The sequence below is a fragment of the Sinocyclocheilus anshuiensis genome, unplaced genomic scaffold, assembly GCF_001515605.1.
Source record: "Sinocyclocheilus anshuiensis isolate Anshui unplaced genomic scaffold, SAMN03320099.WGS_v1.1 scaffold447, whole genome shotgun sequence".
NCBI lineage: Eukaryota > Metazoa > Chordata > Actinopteri > Cypriniformes > Cyprinidae > Sinocyclocheilus > Sinocyclocheilus anshuiensis.
Window position 1 is genome coordinate 134614 of NW_015552615.1, and position 17569 is coordinate 152182.

The window sequence follows — 17569 nt, forward strand, 5'->3', positions numbered from 1 at the left end:
TGATTATAATGACTTATACTGTCTTTTTACGCGTTGTGTATCGCGCTGCGTAAACATAAAACCATATCTGCATTTGTGATCGGAGAAACGACAAACAACAAGCGCTACTCTACACTTCTCAAAACTCGCGTTTGAATCATCAGTGGCAAATCCTTTAAATATGAAAACATACTTACAGTCTGTGAGTCAGAAGAATCAAAGTTATGCCTTCTTTCTTTGCGTGAACATTTGTGCGGTGTTATGCAAATCTTCCCACACAGTGATGTAGATATGTGGGGGCGTGTTAGAACGAGCCGTTTTAGGGGGGCGTGGACCAGTCTTAACTTTTATAAAGAATCTCTCTTTGGGTTTGAGACTTTAGTCTTTGCAACTTCAGGGATCTTATCTATGCACGAACAGCTTGTAACACTCCAAAGAGAAAGGAAAACATGAAATCGCATCATATGACCCCTTTAATTTGCACGTTGTTAGTAAATCACCCGCAGGAATTTCCACGCTCATCGGCGCTGTTTTTGAATTGCGCCCTCGCGCTAATTTGCCCTGTTTAGGATATATAATAAATATAATAGCCTAGTAAATCTCTCAAAGAGTGTCCAAATAATGTAAAAAAAATAAATAAAAATGGAAGCAATTTTAATACATAAACATTTTTGTTATGATTAAAAGTTAATTCAATACATTAACATATTAATTATGATTAAAATGTATTTAATGCATAAATTAAACCTTCAAGTTATGATAAAATAATTCAATACATAAAATAAACATTTTGGTTATTATTAAAACTATTTAATACATAAAATACACATTTGAGTTATAATTAAAAACATTATTCAATATATAACAACACACTATAATTATGATTAAAAATAATTTGATAAATAAACATTATACTTAACATTTAAAAAAAAAGGAAAAACAAATTTGTTTGTATACGTTAATGTAATGTAATAGTATAATTCTCATTACCAATATGTTTTGATGAAGAAAAAAAAAAGAATAAGATCACATTTTTTGACATTGTCATATTAGACAAATTTACTTAATTAGTTCAAGAATTGAGTTATTCAGAAACAAGTTTAAACATACGATACTGTATTTAGTTTTTATTTTTATATAACTTATTTTGGAAACAACCTCTTAATGTTCTATAAAATGCTTTTAAAATTAAGTTTCTCCCATGAGTGAATTCAAAATGTCATATAAAGAATCATTTTAAATGTATTTCTTTCTTTATATCAGTAGCAAAATTGAACATTAAATAATGTATACATCAATCAGTCCGCAAACAGGTGTGTGACTGACCTGTTTCTCCACTTTCCCAAGCCGTCCCATCATACTGGGATCTTCTGGCAGTTCTGCATCCGTGGTTCCTTTAGGACGATCCTTGTCTGTTACTGAAGGACCCCGACCAACAATCTGATCCACTCTAACAATCAATTAAAGACATGAAACATCTAGAATAAAAACTTCATAACTCATCAGTCTTCTGCAAAAAAAAAAAAAAATCAGTTTTAGAAGAAAATAGGTCAACCAGTGATTCATTACACATTAAACATGGATAAACACAAAAACAAATTTTTTCATATTCACCAGTTGCTAAATACACCAGATTTTCTTTTAAATTGTAGATTTAAAAATTATATTTATATATATATATAGTTAATATTAATATCATTTTATATATACTGTATATTTACAATAACATTTATTTGATATATTTTGTTTTGTTCTAAATGCATCAAATCAATATTTCTCTTACATGTTCATTTATCACATTGCTATATGTCTGAACTGTTAGAATAAAACTAAATTCATATGAAAGATGTATAAATTCTTAACTTTAAGAAATAATACACCATGTATTCTATCTTAAAGCACAAAGCAGTGTGGGAAATCAATGAATGCATGCAGAGGGAGGGATATGATAATGAGGGGGCGTGTCCACACACAGACAGACACATATGATTGGACAGAAAGAGTCAAGCCCTCCAGACGGATGTTTTCTATTGATATTTGCCACTTTTGAACAATGTGTCGAAGTGAAATCACGTCTTTAGTTGCATATTGCAGTATTAGCCGCACATTTGACACATTATCCAAAGCTGATGGACTACACTAGCAGGGGTGCGTCTGATCCGAGACACCATCAGATGTGTTGTTTGGCTGCTTTAAAAAGAAGATCGGTGGGAATCAAGCATGAAGAAAACAGAAAAAAAAAAAAAAGTGGCATGACGGAAAAACGCCATGCTGACATGCATACGCAAAAACAGTGATGCTAAATGAAAGGAAAGACCATTCAGACATGTGCATCTCCATTTGCTGCTTCTTGCTGCCGCAACTCTTCATTTCCACACAGCGCGGTGCAGGCAAACTAGCTTAACCAGTTTTAGTTCAGCTACATGACTAGTAACTCACCGAAATGTGGTATTTGGTTCCCCTCGACTAAACGTCTCTACAAAACACTTCGGTCACAGCAAACAAAGGTCATGAAGTGAATTAGAAAGAAGCCGCCCAGAGCGTTTAGGCTCGATGCAATAATAGACTAGTTTGTTTAGGTAGCTTAGTTTCTACTAGCCATGTAGTCTGAAGCAGAAGCAGGTTTCTTGGTTGGTCTCTGGAGCGAGAGAGATCTAACGCAGGCCCGGGATCCTAACCTAGAAGACAACTGGGGCGACTCTGTGGTTCCTTTGGTTGAACACTTCTTTTGGCGAGGGGTGCCGGGACTCGGAGGACCCAATATCATATCTAACCTGGCAAAGCAAATAGAGTAGAGGACAGCAGAATGCAGAGTGACGTGACACGAGCGGCGCAAGCCCAAACCAACAACAACAAACCCTCCAAATATATTCCAGACATCACCGTGAAAAGCTCTCGCACTTGCTGTCAGCGATCAACATGTGATGAAAGTATGCCAGTAATGTTTTCAAAATGTGTGCTTGTTTATAAGCAGGAATATATTCACATGTGAAATCATAACCACATTCATTTATTCATACATACAGGAGGACTGGCCTAAACAAGACGGATGTGACTGTGTTGGATTAGTAGGTAGGCAGCAGTTTATGTACACTGAAAAGTGCTGTTTTTTATGAACAGAACTGATGGTTTTGATGAACTTTAATACTATTTTTTTCAAACAAACATTCATTTAATAACTCCAAAAATAGCAAGAAAAATATTAATAAATAATAATAAAATTTAGAATAAAACAACAAAATATTTCAGCTTTAAATATTTTACCTAAAATATTTTACATTTTTCATTATATGAAACATATTTTTAAACATATGTATAAAAATGTGTTGGTTTCATATGGCATTGAGAAGCTTTAATATTATTTTCAACCAAACTTTCACTTAATAACTTAAAAATATTAAACAAATATTATAATTTAAAATGTATTTAATATGCATTGATAAATAATAAAATATTTCATATTTAAACATTTTATCTAATTAAACAGAGTAATTTTATTATATCTTACATCTTTACATCTTTTTTTGCTGTTTTAATGTCAGATTTGAATATGTGAAAAATTTATAATTTTTTACATGCCATAAAATAACAAAATCTTTCATGCTTAAATATTTTATCTAATAAAATATGATAACATATTTTCATTCCATCTTGAGTGTACAAATCTTAAACATTTCTTTAAACATTTTACAAGGTAAAAATATTTGTACAAATATGAATTTCTGAATCGTGAATATCACATTTTCAAAATTTCACATTTAATTCAATGTTTTACTTGCCATTTCTTAGTATTTGTGAAATTTACCATCAATTTCTGAGTGAAAATAGTTTAAAACTAAATCCTACATCAAAGTTTTGCAGAGTATGAACTGCTTTCGAATAAATTAATAGATTAATTTAATAAAAATGAGTCCCACGTCATTATTGACCCACATATGCTGCTCTGAACTGCTAAAATATCATGATATTGTATCTTAATTAATGAAAATGTAGATAATGTTTCTCAGTGGAGGCATTTAAACACACAAAAGCCACTGAAGACAGCGTTCGAGGCGGTTTTTTGGGTATCATATACATACATGTGAGGATAGTTCTGATTCTGACGAATATGAACATCAAACCAGTGAGAGACGTTTAGGAAACTGAGCCATGCAAAACACAACACAACACAACACTGTCTAGTGTGTATGAGTCAAGCGTCACTGTCATGTCCGATGGTGTGAGGAGTGTGTGAAGAGAAGAGAGAAAGAGAAGCAAAATGTAGATAATGTTTCTCAGAGGAGGCATTTAAACACACAAAAGCCACTGAAGACAGCGTTCGAGGTGTTTTTTTGGGTATCATATACATACATGTGAGGATAGTTCTGATTCTGACGAATATGAACATCAAAAGATCCAACACAACACAACACTGTCTAGTGTGTATGAGTCAAGCGTCACTGTCATGTCCGATGGTGTGAGGAGTGTGTGAAGAGAAGAGAGAAAGAGAAGCAGCTGCATCTGTTCTTGCCTGGACTGCAGATTTTTAATGCGCGCCAACATGTCCAGATGTCCGGCCGAATACTGCTCGATCACGTCCATCACGTCATACGGCCGCAGACTCTCTTTAAACTTTCGCTTGGACACCATGAACCTCATGATGCTGCAGGGACAAACAATCACACACATTATCACGCTTAACACTTTACACAAAAACAAAGGCTGAATCTCAGTGAAGCTTTCGAGAACATGTCCAGGTCATATTTCACCCAAACATATAAAGAAAGAAACAAGAAAATATGTTTTGATGACCTATTTATAGTACTAAAACCATGAAAAATATTAATAAAAATAAATAAATAACTGAAATAAAATATTAAAAAATAATAATTTTATTTTGGCTAGTTTATTACTTGAAATAAAATAAAATAATTAAGATTTTTTTTTTTTAATTGTACTTATTGTATTTCATCTAGTTGCCAAGGCAACATTTCTCATTTTCATTTAGTTTAATTTTATGTACTAAAAAAAAACTGAAATGAAAATAAATAAAAACTATATGGTTATATGGTTACGTTAAGCCATATTTAAATAAAACAAAAACTAATAAAAATGACAAAAGCACACAGCAAACTGACTAAATGATAAAACTATTTCAAAGTATTCATAAAAAAATATAATAGTATCACAATGATACTAAAATAACATGTATTTCTTGGACACAGTGTGATTTTAGTATGGCTGAGATGTTATTACAGTTTTCACTAATACTTTGAATTAGTTTTATTTCCCGTTTTCATTTTAATTTCAATTAAAGTTTTAATAATTTTGTTGTGGTTTGTCTTTTTTTTCTGTCTATAATTTTTATAAATTTTCATTTCAGCTTTAGTTTTAGTTATTTTAGCTAAAGTGAGAAAAAAAATTAAATAATTAAAAAAAAAAAATGAACAAAATATATAAAATAAGTTACAATAATTAAAATAATAAAACATATTATTATTTGATTTTATTTAAGTAAACACAATTTTATTTTATGGTTTTAGTTTTAGTAAACTACAATAACCCTGAACCATTAGGATTTTTACTTTTAATCTTACAGTAAAACATGACCTGAATATGTTTTTGTGAGATTTACTTCATAACTGAGTCCCAGACACTCATCTATTTTTTCAGGCTTGATACTGACCTTCAATATTCAAAATATCTCATGCATAAGAGTCGCTGGCGTGATCTGAGCAATGAAAGTGTGAATGTAACGAAGGATTCGAAAGACTGAATGTAACACGTTTAGGAACTTACATTCAGGAAAGACTGAGTTTATGAGGTAATATTATGTGATGCATACTGCTGTAGTTTTATCAATAATATTACACGTCTGATGGATGCTGCCTGTCTCATCTTTGCTTACCACACGGCCCTGATGGTAACTTTTAGTCCCGGCGTTAAATCCTGAGGGACAAACTCACAATGGCAGCTCTTATTGTCATCAACAATGTCTTCTCCGGGAAGGCTGGCTTCTAAAAAACACAACACGGAGAGCAGGACTCTGGAGTTAGTGCACAAACCCCCTAAACCCTCCAAAAACCTAAACTTAGCAGAGCTGCAGCCGTTAACTCGGTTAACTAGCTCAGTCCCACCCCAGACTGGTCAGTGCAATGCCATCTTTATAAAGCTACGAGATGGGCATCACGGGAGAAATCCAAGACAACTGTGGCCCAAAGAATAACAAAGCCATACAGTCACCCCAAAACTCATCTGCACGCTTAAACAGTTAAACTGAATATACATCACTGAGTCAGATAATAAAATATCTAATCAAGTGCTATTTAAATTGAACATGTTAAATAAGTCGGTTTAGAATGATAAATTTTTTTTTTTTTAAATAAATACATAAGGACACAAAAAACTAAAATGATAAATAAACAAACAAACAAACAAATATAGATAGATAGATAGATAGATAGATAGTCAGATAGATAGATAGGGACACTGGAATTTACAGAAAATTGATAGCAAATTTCAATTAATTAAAAAAACGATAATAATATTTTCTGATAAAACACACTCCAATAATGTACTTTGAAAAATTCATATTTTTTACAGTGCAAAGTGTTTGTGTTTGTTAAACGTTAGTGAAACATGTTCATAGTTAATTTAATGAACTACAACTCCATCAAGTTATAAAGTAAAAAAATAAAAAAAACTTGCAAAATTGTGCAGATTTGATATTTTGTGTCTAATGCAGTGACATTCAGACACGTTTAAGTGTAACTCAAGTCCAAAGGTTTTTCTTTTTTTTTTTTGAGGCTGCTGTAAAAACAAACAGCAATGAACTTTTCCATACAAATAAAGGAATAATTCTTTCATCACACTGACTTTGTAGAAATACTGGCACATTTTTGTCAAAGGACATTATTTAATGAAGTATTTGACTATGAGTGAGTTAATAAAGCACTGAGGCAACTGTCAAATATGTTAATGGCCATAATGAAATGCTTTCTTCAATTTAATTGACTGTTTTAAATGATTTTCTAGAGCACTGGTAATTGATGAAACTTGTACTTAACCAGTGATACCTCAGTGCTGGACTCGTCTAAACTACCTTGAATCTTAAAGCAGCGGCTCCCAACTGATTTTATGTTGAACACCCAACACAATGCCAAACCTGGAACCAGCATTTAATGTTATACAGGTCATATTTTCTTTATCAAAACAGATCTGTAACTAACTTTTGGGTCACGACTCTCACCTGTTGAGAACCACTGATTTAGAGTCATTAACACTTAGAGGGATAGTTCAACCAAAACTCATGTTTTTCGGCGCCTATGACAGGTTATAATGTTGTAAATAATGTTCAGTGTTTTTGCACAGACCAATCATTTCTCTTCACAAGACTTCAATATATCATCAGGAGCCACGGGGACTAATTTTATGTTCCTTGAATTAAAAAAAAAAAAGGGTAGCCACTGACGTGCATTTTATGAATCACCATGGAGCACGATTTTAGCTAAAAATCTTCTTTACTGTTCTACTGAAGAAAAAAGGCAACTACATCTTGGAGGCCTGAGGGGGGTTAAATTAACAGCTAATTTTCATTTTTAGGGTGAACTGTCACTTTAAATAACACTAACCAGACCATTTTCTTATATTCATGCAAAATGCTGATTGCATCTGTCATTTTGGGTCACGGTGTCTTTCTCCCGTGTTCCCATTAGTTAGCACAGACCATCTGGCACAGGACAGGTGTGTACAAATAAATCTACCTGTGCTTATTATGCCAAATAAACCACAGAGCTTTAAAACAACCATCCGGCTCCAGACCCTCGAGTGAATAATGATGTCTGAAACCAGTTTAATGAGGTTGACTAGTTGTTCCACAGCTCTGTGGTCTTTTCCTCCTCAGGACTAACTAGTTCTCCTCACATGCAGGTAAAAGAGCAAAGTTTGCAGCCATCCACTAGCACTAGTTCTAGGGTTGGTAAAAACTAGCTCCTGTTTGATAATCTCTTACTGATTAACCCTTCAATTGCTGCGATAGTTTGGGGAGGAGAGATGGTAATACAGTTACAAAAACAACAACAAAACAGACCTGCTTAAAATCTATAACTTCAAGGAACAATGGTCATAATAATGAAAAATAAAATACATTCAGAATTTTCTGAAACTTGTAAATTCTCTGAAGGTGAACCAGATTTAGTTCTAAAACAAGATTTTGTTGTGCAGTTATCCAAAGCTTCAGTGCTTCAAATAAATGATTCACCTTCAGAGAAATGATTCACACTCTTTCTCGCATGAAGTGAAATACTCAAAGAGTGTCAGTTTTTAAATACAATGAAATGACATTCAAGTGAAGGTGCAAATTGAATTCTGCACACTAACAAGACATCAGGTAGACTTGCAATCACAAGATTTTCTCTGACTTTGCATTGCATTTATAATAGGCTAACCATCTGATATCTTGATAGCAATTTATAGATGACAGCAAGATATTTCATGAACTTCACAGCATCAGTACTAAAAAGAAGTACAGCATGACTAGTCGAAATTGCTAGACGTTTCTAAAAACAAAACTAAAATGAGAAAAGAAGGGAAAAATCATTAATATACTGTTACTATTAAAGAAACTCATCACTCATAAAAAAAAAATCTTTAAGAATACACAACATGAAATATAGAAGGTTTAGTTGCATCACAAAATATCTCATGCAGATCAGTGTAAAAAAACATAAGTGCAATATGAAATGTTGTGTTTCTGGAATGTACTAGGACTTTGATTGGATTTTAATGTAATTTGACTTCAGTTTTGTAGCTAAAATGGCAAATTTGTAGCCAGAAACCAATAATTATAAATATATGCATGTTTTAGGACATTGAATATATTTCACAGGCTATGGGACTTAAGTAACAATATTAGATTGATAACATTGACTAATCAGCCGTACCCTTTTTCCTTTTTTAAAAAAGGATTCACATGTAAAATAAAATGTAAAAATAAAAGTACTAACTAAAAAAGATTAATTTAGAGCATAAAAAAAACAGTTCATCATGCTAAAGGTTTTCAAAGGTATCTTAAACATGCAAGCATTTTAACAGAAGAACACATCAGATTTTTAACTAATATTTTTTCATTGTTCAAAATCAAACAGAAAGAACAGTGGACAGTCCAGCATTTAAAGCAGGTAAGACTTTACAGACTGTCATATTCTCAGACCACTGTGATGTACTCAGTATAGAAGGGGAAATGAACTGGATCCAAACAAACCAATTTTTAATCAGCTTCCTCAATCAAAAGGGGGTTGTGGAGAGATACGAAGCTTCCTAGTTATAGCATTTCTAGGCGCAATTTCATGAAATTTGGAGCATCTGTTAAGATTGTCCTGGTGTCCTTGTGCACCAAAATTTGTTAAGTTTGCACACTGCATTAACATTATACAGGATTATTAGTCAATATGGACTAATAATGCACCTGAAAATTGCAGCCCAGTCTCATGAAAATGCGTATAAATAGTACGCCAAATAAAAACGAAAACTCGTGTTATTGATATGCAAAAATGGACTTTGGCGTGCATATGATACGCATGTGTTTGGTGTGCATATAATACGCAGTTTTCGTGTGCATATGATACGAAATTTGTTGGTGTACATATGATACGCAGTTTTCGCGTACATATGATACGCATCTACCCCACAACCCTAAACCTACCCATCATATAGCATATACGACATCATATAGCGTAGCACAGGGCTGTCCAAACTCGGTCCTGGAGGGCCGGTGTCCTGCAGAGTTTAGCTCTAACTTGCCTCAACACACCTGACTGGAAGTTTCTATGCCTAGTAAGAGCTTGATTAGCTGGTTCAGGTGTGTTTAATTAGGGTTGGAGCTAAACTCTGCAGGACACCAGCCCTCCAGGACCGAGTTTGGACAGCCCTGGCGTAGCATATACACATCAAAGTCCATTTTTGCATATCAATACCACGAGTTTTCGTTTTTATTTGCGTACTATTTATACGCACTTTCATGAGATCGGGTTGGAAAATGTTATTGACTTAAGTGTGCCGAACAATCAGATATTTTAAAATTACCCGATTAACTTTTTTTGTAAGAAAATTTAATGTTAAACAGAATGAAAGACCTAGGTTGAGTTTGAGAAGTAGGTTTTTCAGGAAATTTAAAATTGTATTGTGACCCCATGGTTCTTGAGTTAGATACATTTGCTTATTACAGCACCACCTAGTGGCTGAATACACTAAATTTGGTACACTGCCTCTTAAAGACATGTATGCAATGCACATATGTCTAAATTTCATGATGATCAGACGATCACATTTGACATAACTGGCTGATGAACTTTAGCTGACTGACTGCTGGTGGCCTTTTAAGTGGATTTGTCCCAATGACAGCTGAATCCTTAAATAGAGATACATTTGACCTTCAAAACTAATGAAAAGAGTTTCAACAACAATAATACTACTCATGCTGTGCCATAACGCCATAAAAAATTCTCAATTGAGTCTCTCTTTAAATTCATCCCAGCAGTCTTGAGAGATATGCAGTCATTCAAGAATGGAAAATCTTACATACTGTAGCTTTAAATGGGCAAAATAAATGAATAAATACATTTAGCATGCTGTATAACAGTGAGAGCTTTAGTCAAGAGACCCTTGAGCTTTACCTTGAATGAAAGGCAATTAAAACACAAAGGAATTAAACTGGACTAATGAAATCACATGTTGAAATACTATACACTCTTAAAAATAAAGGTGCTTCACGATGCCATAGAAGAACCTTTTTTGTCTGAATGGTTCCATAAAGAACCTTTAACATCTGAAGAACCTTTCTGTTTCACAAAAGGTTATTTGTGGCGAAAGAAGGTTCTTCAGATTATAAAAAGGTAAGAAAGAGATGGTTCTTTACAGAACCTTTGGCTGAATGGTTCTTTGTGGAACCAAAAATGGTTCTTCTATGGCATCGCTGTGAAGAACCTTTTAAGCACCTTTATTTTTAAGTGTATGGACAAAGTATTGGGACACCCCCTTCTAATGAACAGGTTTGACTACTTTGTAGTCAAACCTGGGGGAGTCACAATACTTTTGTCCATATAGTAATATTGCTCAATTGACGGCAAAAAAATCAATAAAATTATAATTTTATTGTTAATCATAGCCAAAACCAAATTCAAAGCATATTTGCAGACTGGTAGTTGTGCTGTGACTGAAGCTGGTTAGTTTGACTGAATATGGTGCTTTGGTTTTAAGCGGTTGAATGGGAGCCCGACCCATCTGGATTGCCTGACCTGGAGAGTTCCTGTGTCTCAAATCTTCCTCTTGCATCTCAATGAGCACTTTAGCATCAGCATCAGGATCCACATTCATCAGAAAAAACAAGGGGGAAATCATAAACACACACATGGATTACAAAAGGTCAACTTTCCACAAGCTGCCGTCCACATGATTCTGTCAAATAGTTTTATTAGGTTTCACAGCTGACTGCCTTTATTTTTAGTCATCTGAAACTGTACATTATTAAATGAAATTTCAAGGATTCGAAAAAAACATTTACTTGAAAATAAGCAGTGAATTTGCACTTTGTGGAAAGTGTAACCAAAGCACAGACTTTTTCATAAATTATATTTCAATATTCCAACACACATCCAATCAATCATATTCAATCATTGGTAATGATTCAGGCCAAATGTTATGATTGGTATGTAAAATAATATATATTTATGCCATAATATATGCCATGAAATCATATACTGCATTCATACCAATCATAAAACTAGCTTATCTTAAATGGCTTACATAAATTAATAGCACATTTTAGCTAATAAAATAATTAGCTCATAATCTTCACCTCAAGAACTTTCAGAGTTCCCTTTCATGGGAACTTCGAACTGCGTCCTCTAGGGGTCGCTATGGGGAACGCCTCGTCGTGACCCGTGTCTGAAGCATACATTGAAAAAACACCAACTTGTTGGCCGGCGACAGCCATGACGTCACTACTGGTGCGACTATATCAGGGAACCATGGTTACATAAGTAACCTGAGACGTTTTTCCACAAAAACACTGGCAGCAAAATCAACACGTGACTACTAAGTTATAATTGATATGCACAAACAATGCAGACAGAAAGAATTACACTGATCACAATACAACATTGCAAAAATAACATGCAATAGCACAACATAAAGACAGAATAAGAATCCTGATGTGTGCAGCTTGACTCTGAATCTGGATTATATAAAATTAATCTAGTTTTTGTCTTCATGCCTTCTTCTAAAAATATCAATGCAACTTATTCAAGTGAATGTGGACATGTCTAACCAGTTTAAAACAATCAAAACACAAGAGTTTGTGTTTAATTCCTCAATCAGGTACTAGTTTTCACGTTGTATCTACTGCAACTTTAAATATACAAACTATAATGATGGTCTTGCACTTCATGATTGTTATTTGTTGCATTTGAATCTACAACTTTTATAACATTCTACAACTACCATTCTGTAACATTCTGTGTATGTAACATTCTGTAACAACTGTAAGAAATGTAACATTCTACAACTACCACTCTGTAACATTCGGTGTATTTGACACTCGGTAACAATTGTAACAAATGTATCATTCTACAGCTACCATTCTGTAACATTCTGTGTATGAAACATTCTGTAACATTTTGTAACAACTGTAACAAATGTAGCATTCTAAACTACCATTCTGTAACATTCTGTAACAATTGTAACAAATGTAACATTATACAACTACCACTCTGTAACATTCTGTGTATTTGACACTCGGTAACAATTGTAACAAATATAACATTCTACAGCTACCATTCTGTAGCATTCTGTGTATGAAACATTCTGTAACATTCTGTAACAACTGTAACAAATGTAACATTCTACAACTACCAAACCACGACCAAAGCGGACAGATACAGAAGGCAACACCGAATAAGAGCACAGGAATGGGTTGCTTTCCCTCACCTTCTGAGTTCTGGCGAGACGCGGCGCCTTTGAAGCGGAAGGCCTGTCTGGCTCGACTGCGGTCGCCGAAGCTGATGCTCTTGGGTACTTTGGAGGGACTGTACTCTATGCTGTTGTCGGCGCTGGGAGAGCATCGCAGGGGCTGCTGGCCCTGAGGAGAGTTCTTCCCTTTGTTCGCGGAGTTTCTCGGGCTGGAGAACACGCGTTCTTTCAGGCTCACTTTCTGACTGTGAAGGGTGGAAGAGTGTAGAAGTTAGAGACTGAGGGTTTGCAGATGGTTTAGCTATGATGTAAGGAAAAAGTAATTGTGTCAAGCACACTCCAAAACTACTGAAAATGATATGAAAAGTTATAAAACATCACTGGATAAGTTGACATTCACCCAGGAGCTTTACCTGATTTGGTAAAATGCATAATAGGATTGCATGTTACCATTTTACACATTCTGATTGGCTGACACATTTCAAGGATGTTGATTAATTTATTATGATTGCTGGGCTATGAAAGTAATTCCATGCTTATTTCATAAAACCCTGAATATATCTGAAAAATGTCTTGAAACATACATAAATATGAGTAATTTTGCATTGCATAACCACCTTGAGTGTGCATTAAATTTTCATTAATTCAAGAGCTTGTCATTAACTTTGCTTCCACACTATAAATTATTATATTTACAATAAAAACAATATTTAAGCCCAAATTTAAGTTAATGAAGGTTAAAATAAAGTGTTTCCTATAGAGATTCATTCTCTTCACAACATGTGTTTCAGTGTTTTTTGAAACGTGGGCGGATGTATTCATGTGCATTTGGCTTATTAAACGCCACACATCTGTCTGCACACAAACAAGGTAAAACTAATACACACTCTCACTCTCACACACACACACACACACATGCACACACACACACACACACACACACACACACGCACGCACGCACGCACGCACGCACGCACAAACACGCACGCACGCACGCACACACACACACACGCACACATAAATAGTGTCTTCATTGATGTGGACATACATGGACTGGCAAAATATTTGCACACAAACAACGTCCATGAAACACATCCTGCCCTGGCAGCACTGATGACACCCAAACGGACATGATGCATTCAAAAGAAAGCATTACGTCTCACATTTAACATCTGTGGTGCCTGAGAAATATTAGATCATTTATATGTACGGCACACATGATTTTACTAACCTCAGAGAGGGTTCTGGTTGGGCTTCCTTCCTGTGTTAGAAAACAAAATCATACTTTTTTAATGCAATGATTATGAAGTCCTTTAACAAACTAAACACTATCTAATAAATATTAAAATGTATCAATTTAGCTTGAAATGGCGCAAAGCAATTCATTAACACATAAACTATTCATCTGAGAGAATCAGAAATGAAAGTTGCCATTTTACATCACCTAAAGGAGAGGCCGGATTTGCTCTTGAGGTTTCTCAGCAGATCGAGCTGGTTTAGAGGAGGGATGAGTCTGGAAAAACACACAGAGACTGTTGGCACACGGATGATGTGTGAAGAGGAAATGCTGTGCAATGCTTATGTAAATCTGGACGCTTCTTTGGACAGAAAAAATCGACAAAAAACTAACAAGGTACTATTAATAAATACACCACTGACTGTGAGAGGGACAGAGAGAGAGAATGTACAGGAAAAAGACAGGAATTTTCATATATATATATGTGACCCTGGAGCACAAAAGCAGTCTTAAGGCGCTGGGGTATATTTGTAGCAATAGCCAAAAATACATTGTATGGGTCAAAATTATAGATTTTTCTTTTATGCCACAAATCATTAGGATATTAAGTAAAGATCATGTTCCATGAAGATATTTTGTAAATTTCCTACCGTAAATATATCAAAACTTTTTTGATTAGTAATATGCATTGCTAAGAACTTAATTTGGACAACTTTAAAGATGATTTTCTCAATATTTAGATGTTTTTGCACCCTCAGATTCCAGATTTTCAAATAGTTGTATCTCAGACAAATATTGTCCTCCTATCCTAACAAACCATACATCAATGGAAAGATCATTTATTCAGCTTTCAGATGATGCATAAATCTCAATTGAGATTTATACATCATCTGAAAGCTGAATAAAGGGTTAAGAATCTACAATCTCATGCACAATATAATGACTTTTTAAACAGACAGAAAAAGACAGAAAGAAAAAGGTATATGCTGACTACAGAAAAGTAAACCTGAAGTTTATAATGCACCAAATACTCTGGGAGGTTTGTTCAAATCACTAACAAATAACACTGTTTGGTCTAACATAAAAATATGAGCACTAATAATAGAAATGCCTGACTTAACAAACAAAAACAAATAAGAGATTAATTTGCTCATCATTTGCACATCATTTTTTTTGGCTCAGTAGATCAGAAAGATTTTTGTTTTTGAAAAATTTTTGCTCTGAATTTTTGGCTCAATTAATTTAATAAAAATTCAATAAAAACAGTAAAAATTGTGAAATATTATTACAATTTAAAATAACTGTTTTCTATGTGAATATCTGTTAAACTGTAATTTATTTCTGTGATGCGCAGCTGTATTTTCAGCATCATTACTCCAGTCTTCAGTGTCACATGATCTTCAGAAATCATTCTAATATGCTGATTTGCTGCTCAAGAAACATTTCTGATTATTATCAATGTTGAAAACAGTTGTGCTGCACAATATTTTTGTGGAAACCATGGATTCTTTGATGAATAGAAAGTTCAAAAGGACAGCATTAACTTGAAAAAGAAAATTATAACGTTATAAATGTCTTTACTGTCACTTTTGATCAATTTAATGCATCCATGATGAATAAAAGAAAATCAAAGTCTTTGTTTCTTAAACTCCAATGCATTCAGTGCAATAGATGCTACACGTTCATCAATAACAGTGGTGGTGTGTTATCATAAACACGTGATTCTAAAGCTTTTATGTTCATATACTCTATTTTATGACTCAAAAGCAGCATTAGCTCATGCAACACATTACATATGACATGCAACATCACATGCATACCCTGCTGATTCGACATTTGAAATCAAAGCGTGATGCATGAATAAAACATGCCATAGGTATGAAGGGAGGGAGTGTGTGGACAGCTCTGTTGACCTTCACAATCTGCACAAAAACAGCCTCAAAGGTCAGTGAGCAGATCGATGCAGAGACGTCTGAGGAGATCTCATCTGACACCCCAGAGGAATGCTGTGATAGAGAGAGAGAGAGAGAGAGGCGGGTGGGGGATTATCAATGTTGAAAACAATTGTGCTGCACAATATTTTTGTGTAAACCATGATACATTTGATTCTTTGAGGCTATCAGACTTTTTTTTTTTCTTCAGGTTTCAGAGCTCTGAGTTTCTCACTTGTTCAACAAAGTCCGTGTTATTTTCCCAGCTAACCGGATCGGGCAACACTGAGCGTATCTGGGACGTTGAGACGAGGCGTGTTGTACCTGAATTAGGCCGGCAGCTGGATTTCTGCGCTTCTCGAAATGTTTCTGCCGATGCTGTTCCTGAACTTTCAAGGCAAATCCAGAACCCAGAATCCCCTGCGGAGCGTGAAAAGAAACTTTGTTAATGATGACTGGACCTAGTTCTTCCAGAAACTGAGCCATGTCGTCTATTATTCTGCACTATAATGGAGTGTCACGACATTAAAGGGGTCATATCTTCTGATAAAGTGCACTTATATTAGGTTCTATGTTTCCCTGAGCTCTAGTTAGAATGTTTATCAAGGTTTTTGCAGCAACAATGAGTTTTTCTTCTTCGTTTCATTAGATGATTTTTTTCAGACTGGGGAGAATATCATACAACCCTAGATCATTTTTGTAACACTTTACATTTATATATATATTATTCATTGTATAAGTATCTTTAATGCATTAATTATTCTTTGTAATGCACCTTAAAATTCACTGTATGATCTCATGAATAACTGTAATCACATTTATAATACTTATCTATGAATTGTTACACCTTTAGAACATATATTTCATTAAAATCCATGGCAAACAACTAATTTCTATGAAAGCCTGTTTTTGCCAAGAAATAAAAAAAAATAAAGTTAATTGCAACTTTCCTCGCAATTCTGAGTTTGTATCTTGTGATTTTTTTCTCAGAAATGAAGAGAAAAATGTCTGAACTGTGAGATAAAAAGTTGCAATTACCTTTTTTAAATTATTTTTTTTATTTATTTGATTAAATAAAATATATATATTTTTTAAATGTGTAATTTATTTAGTATTGAATGAATGAATGAATCATTCATTCATTCATTTAGAATTGTGAAATTTGACTCGGAATTGCAAGAATAAAATTCAGAATATTGAGTTTATATCTTGCAATTCTGAATAGTGAGATAAAAAATTGCAATTACCCTTTTTATTTTACTTTATTTGTTATTAAATATTTAGTTTGATATTGCTAGAAAAAAGTCATAATTTTGAGTTTATATCTCACAAATTGTGAGATGAAAAGTCGCAATTAGCTTGTTATTTATTAATTAATTTTTTATTATGTTGCAAAAACGGGCTTCCATAAATTATACATGTAACAATGAAGCTGCAAATATTACAATACATTTTGACTTTGGTTACAAGTATTTAT

The 17569-nt window shown here is 33.9% G+C and overlaps 1 protein-coding gene across 1 annotated transcript in view; it reads right to left on the reverse strand.

Annotated features, from left to right (window-relative positions):
* Window positions 1-17569, reverse strand: part of LOC107665991 (potassium voltage-gated channel subfamily KQT member 2-like) — a 48745-nt gene that overhangs the window by 2671 nt on the left and 28505 nt on the right. The window contains 9 exon segments of the mRNA XM_016457082.1: window positions 1306-1429; window positions 4490-4621; window positions 5867-5975; window positions 12943-13169; window positions 14156-14185; window positions 14369-14460; window positions 14463-14519; window positions 15119-15151; window positions 16417-16512. Coding sequence (XP_016312568.1) covers window positions 1306-1429; window positions 4490-4621; window positions 5867-5975; window positions 12943-13169; window positions 14156-14185; window positions 14369-14460; window positions 14463-14519; window positions 15119-15151; window positions 16417-16512 — 900 coding nt within the window.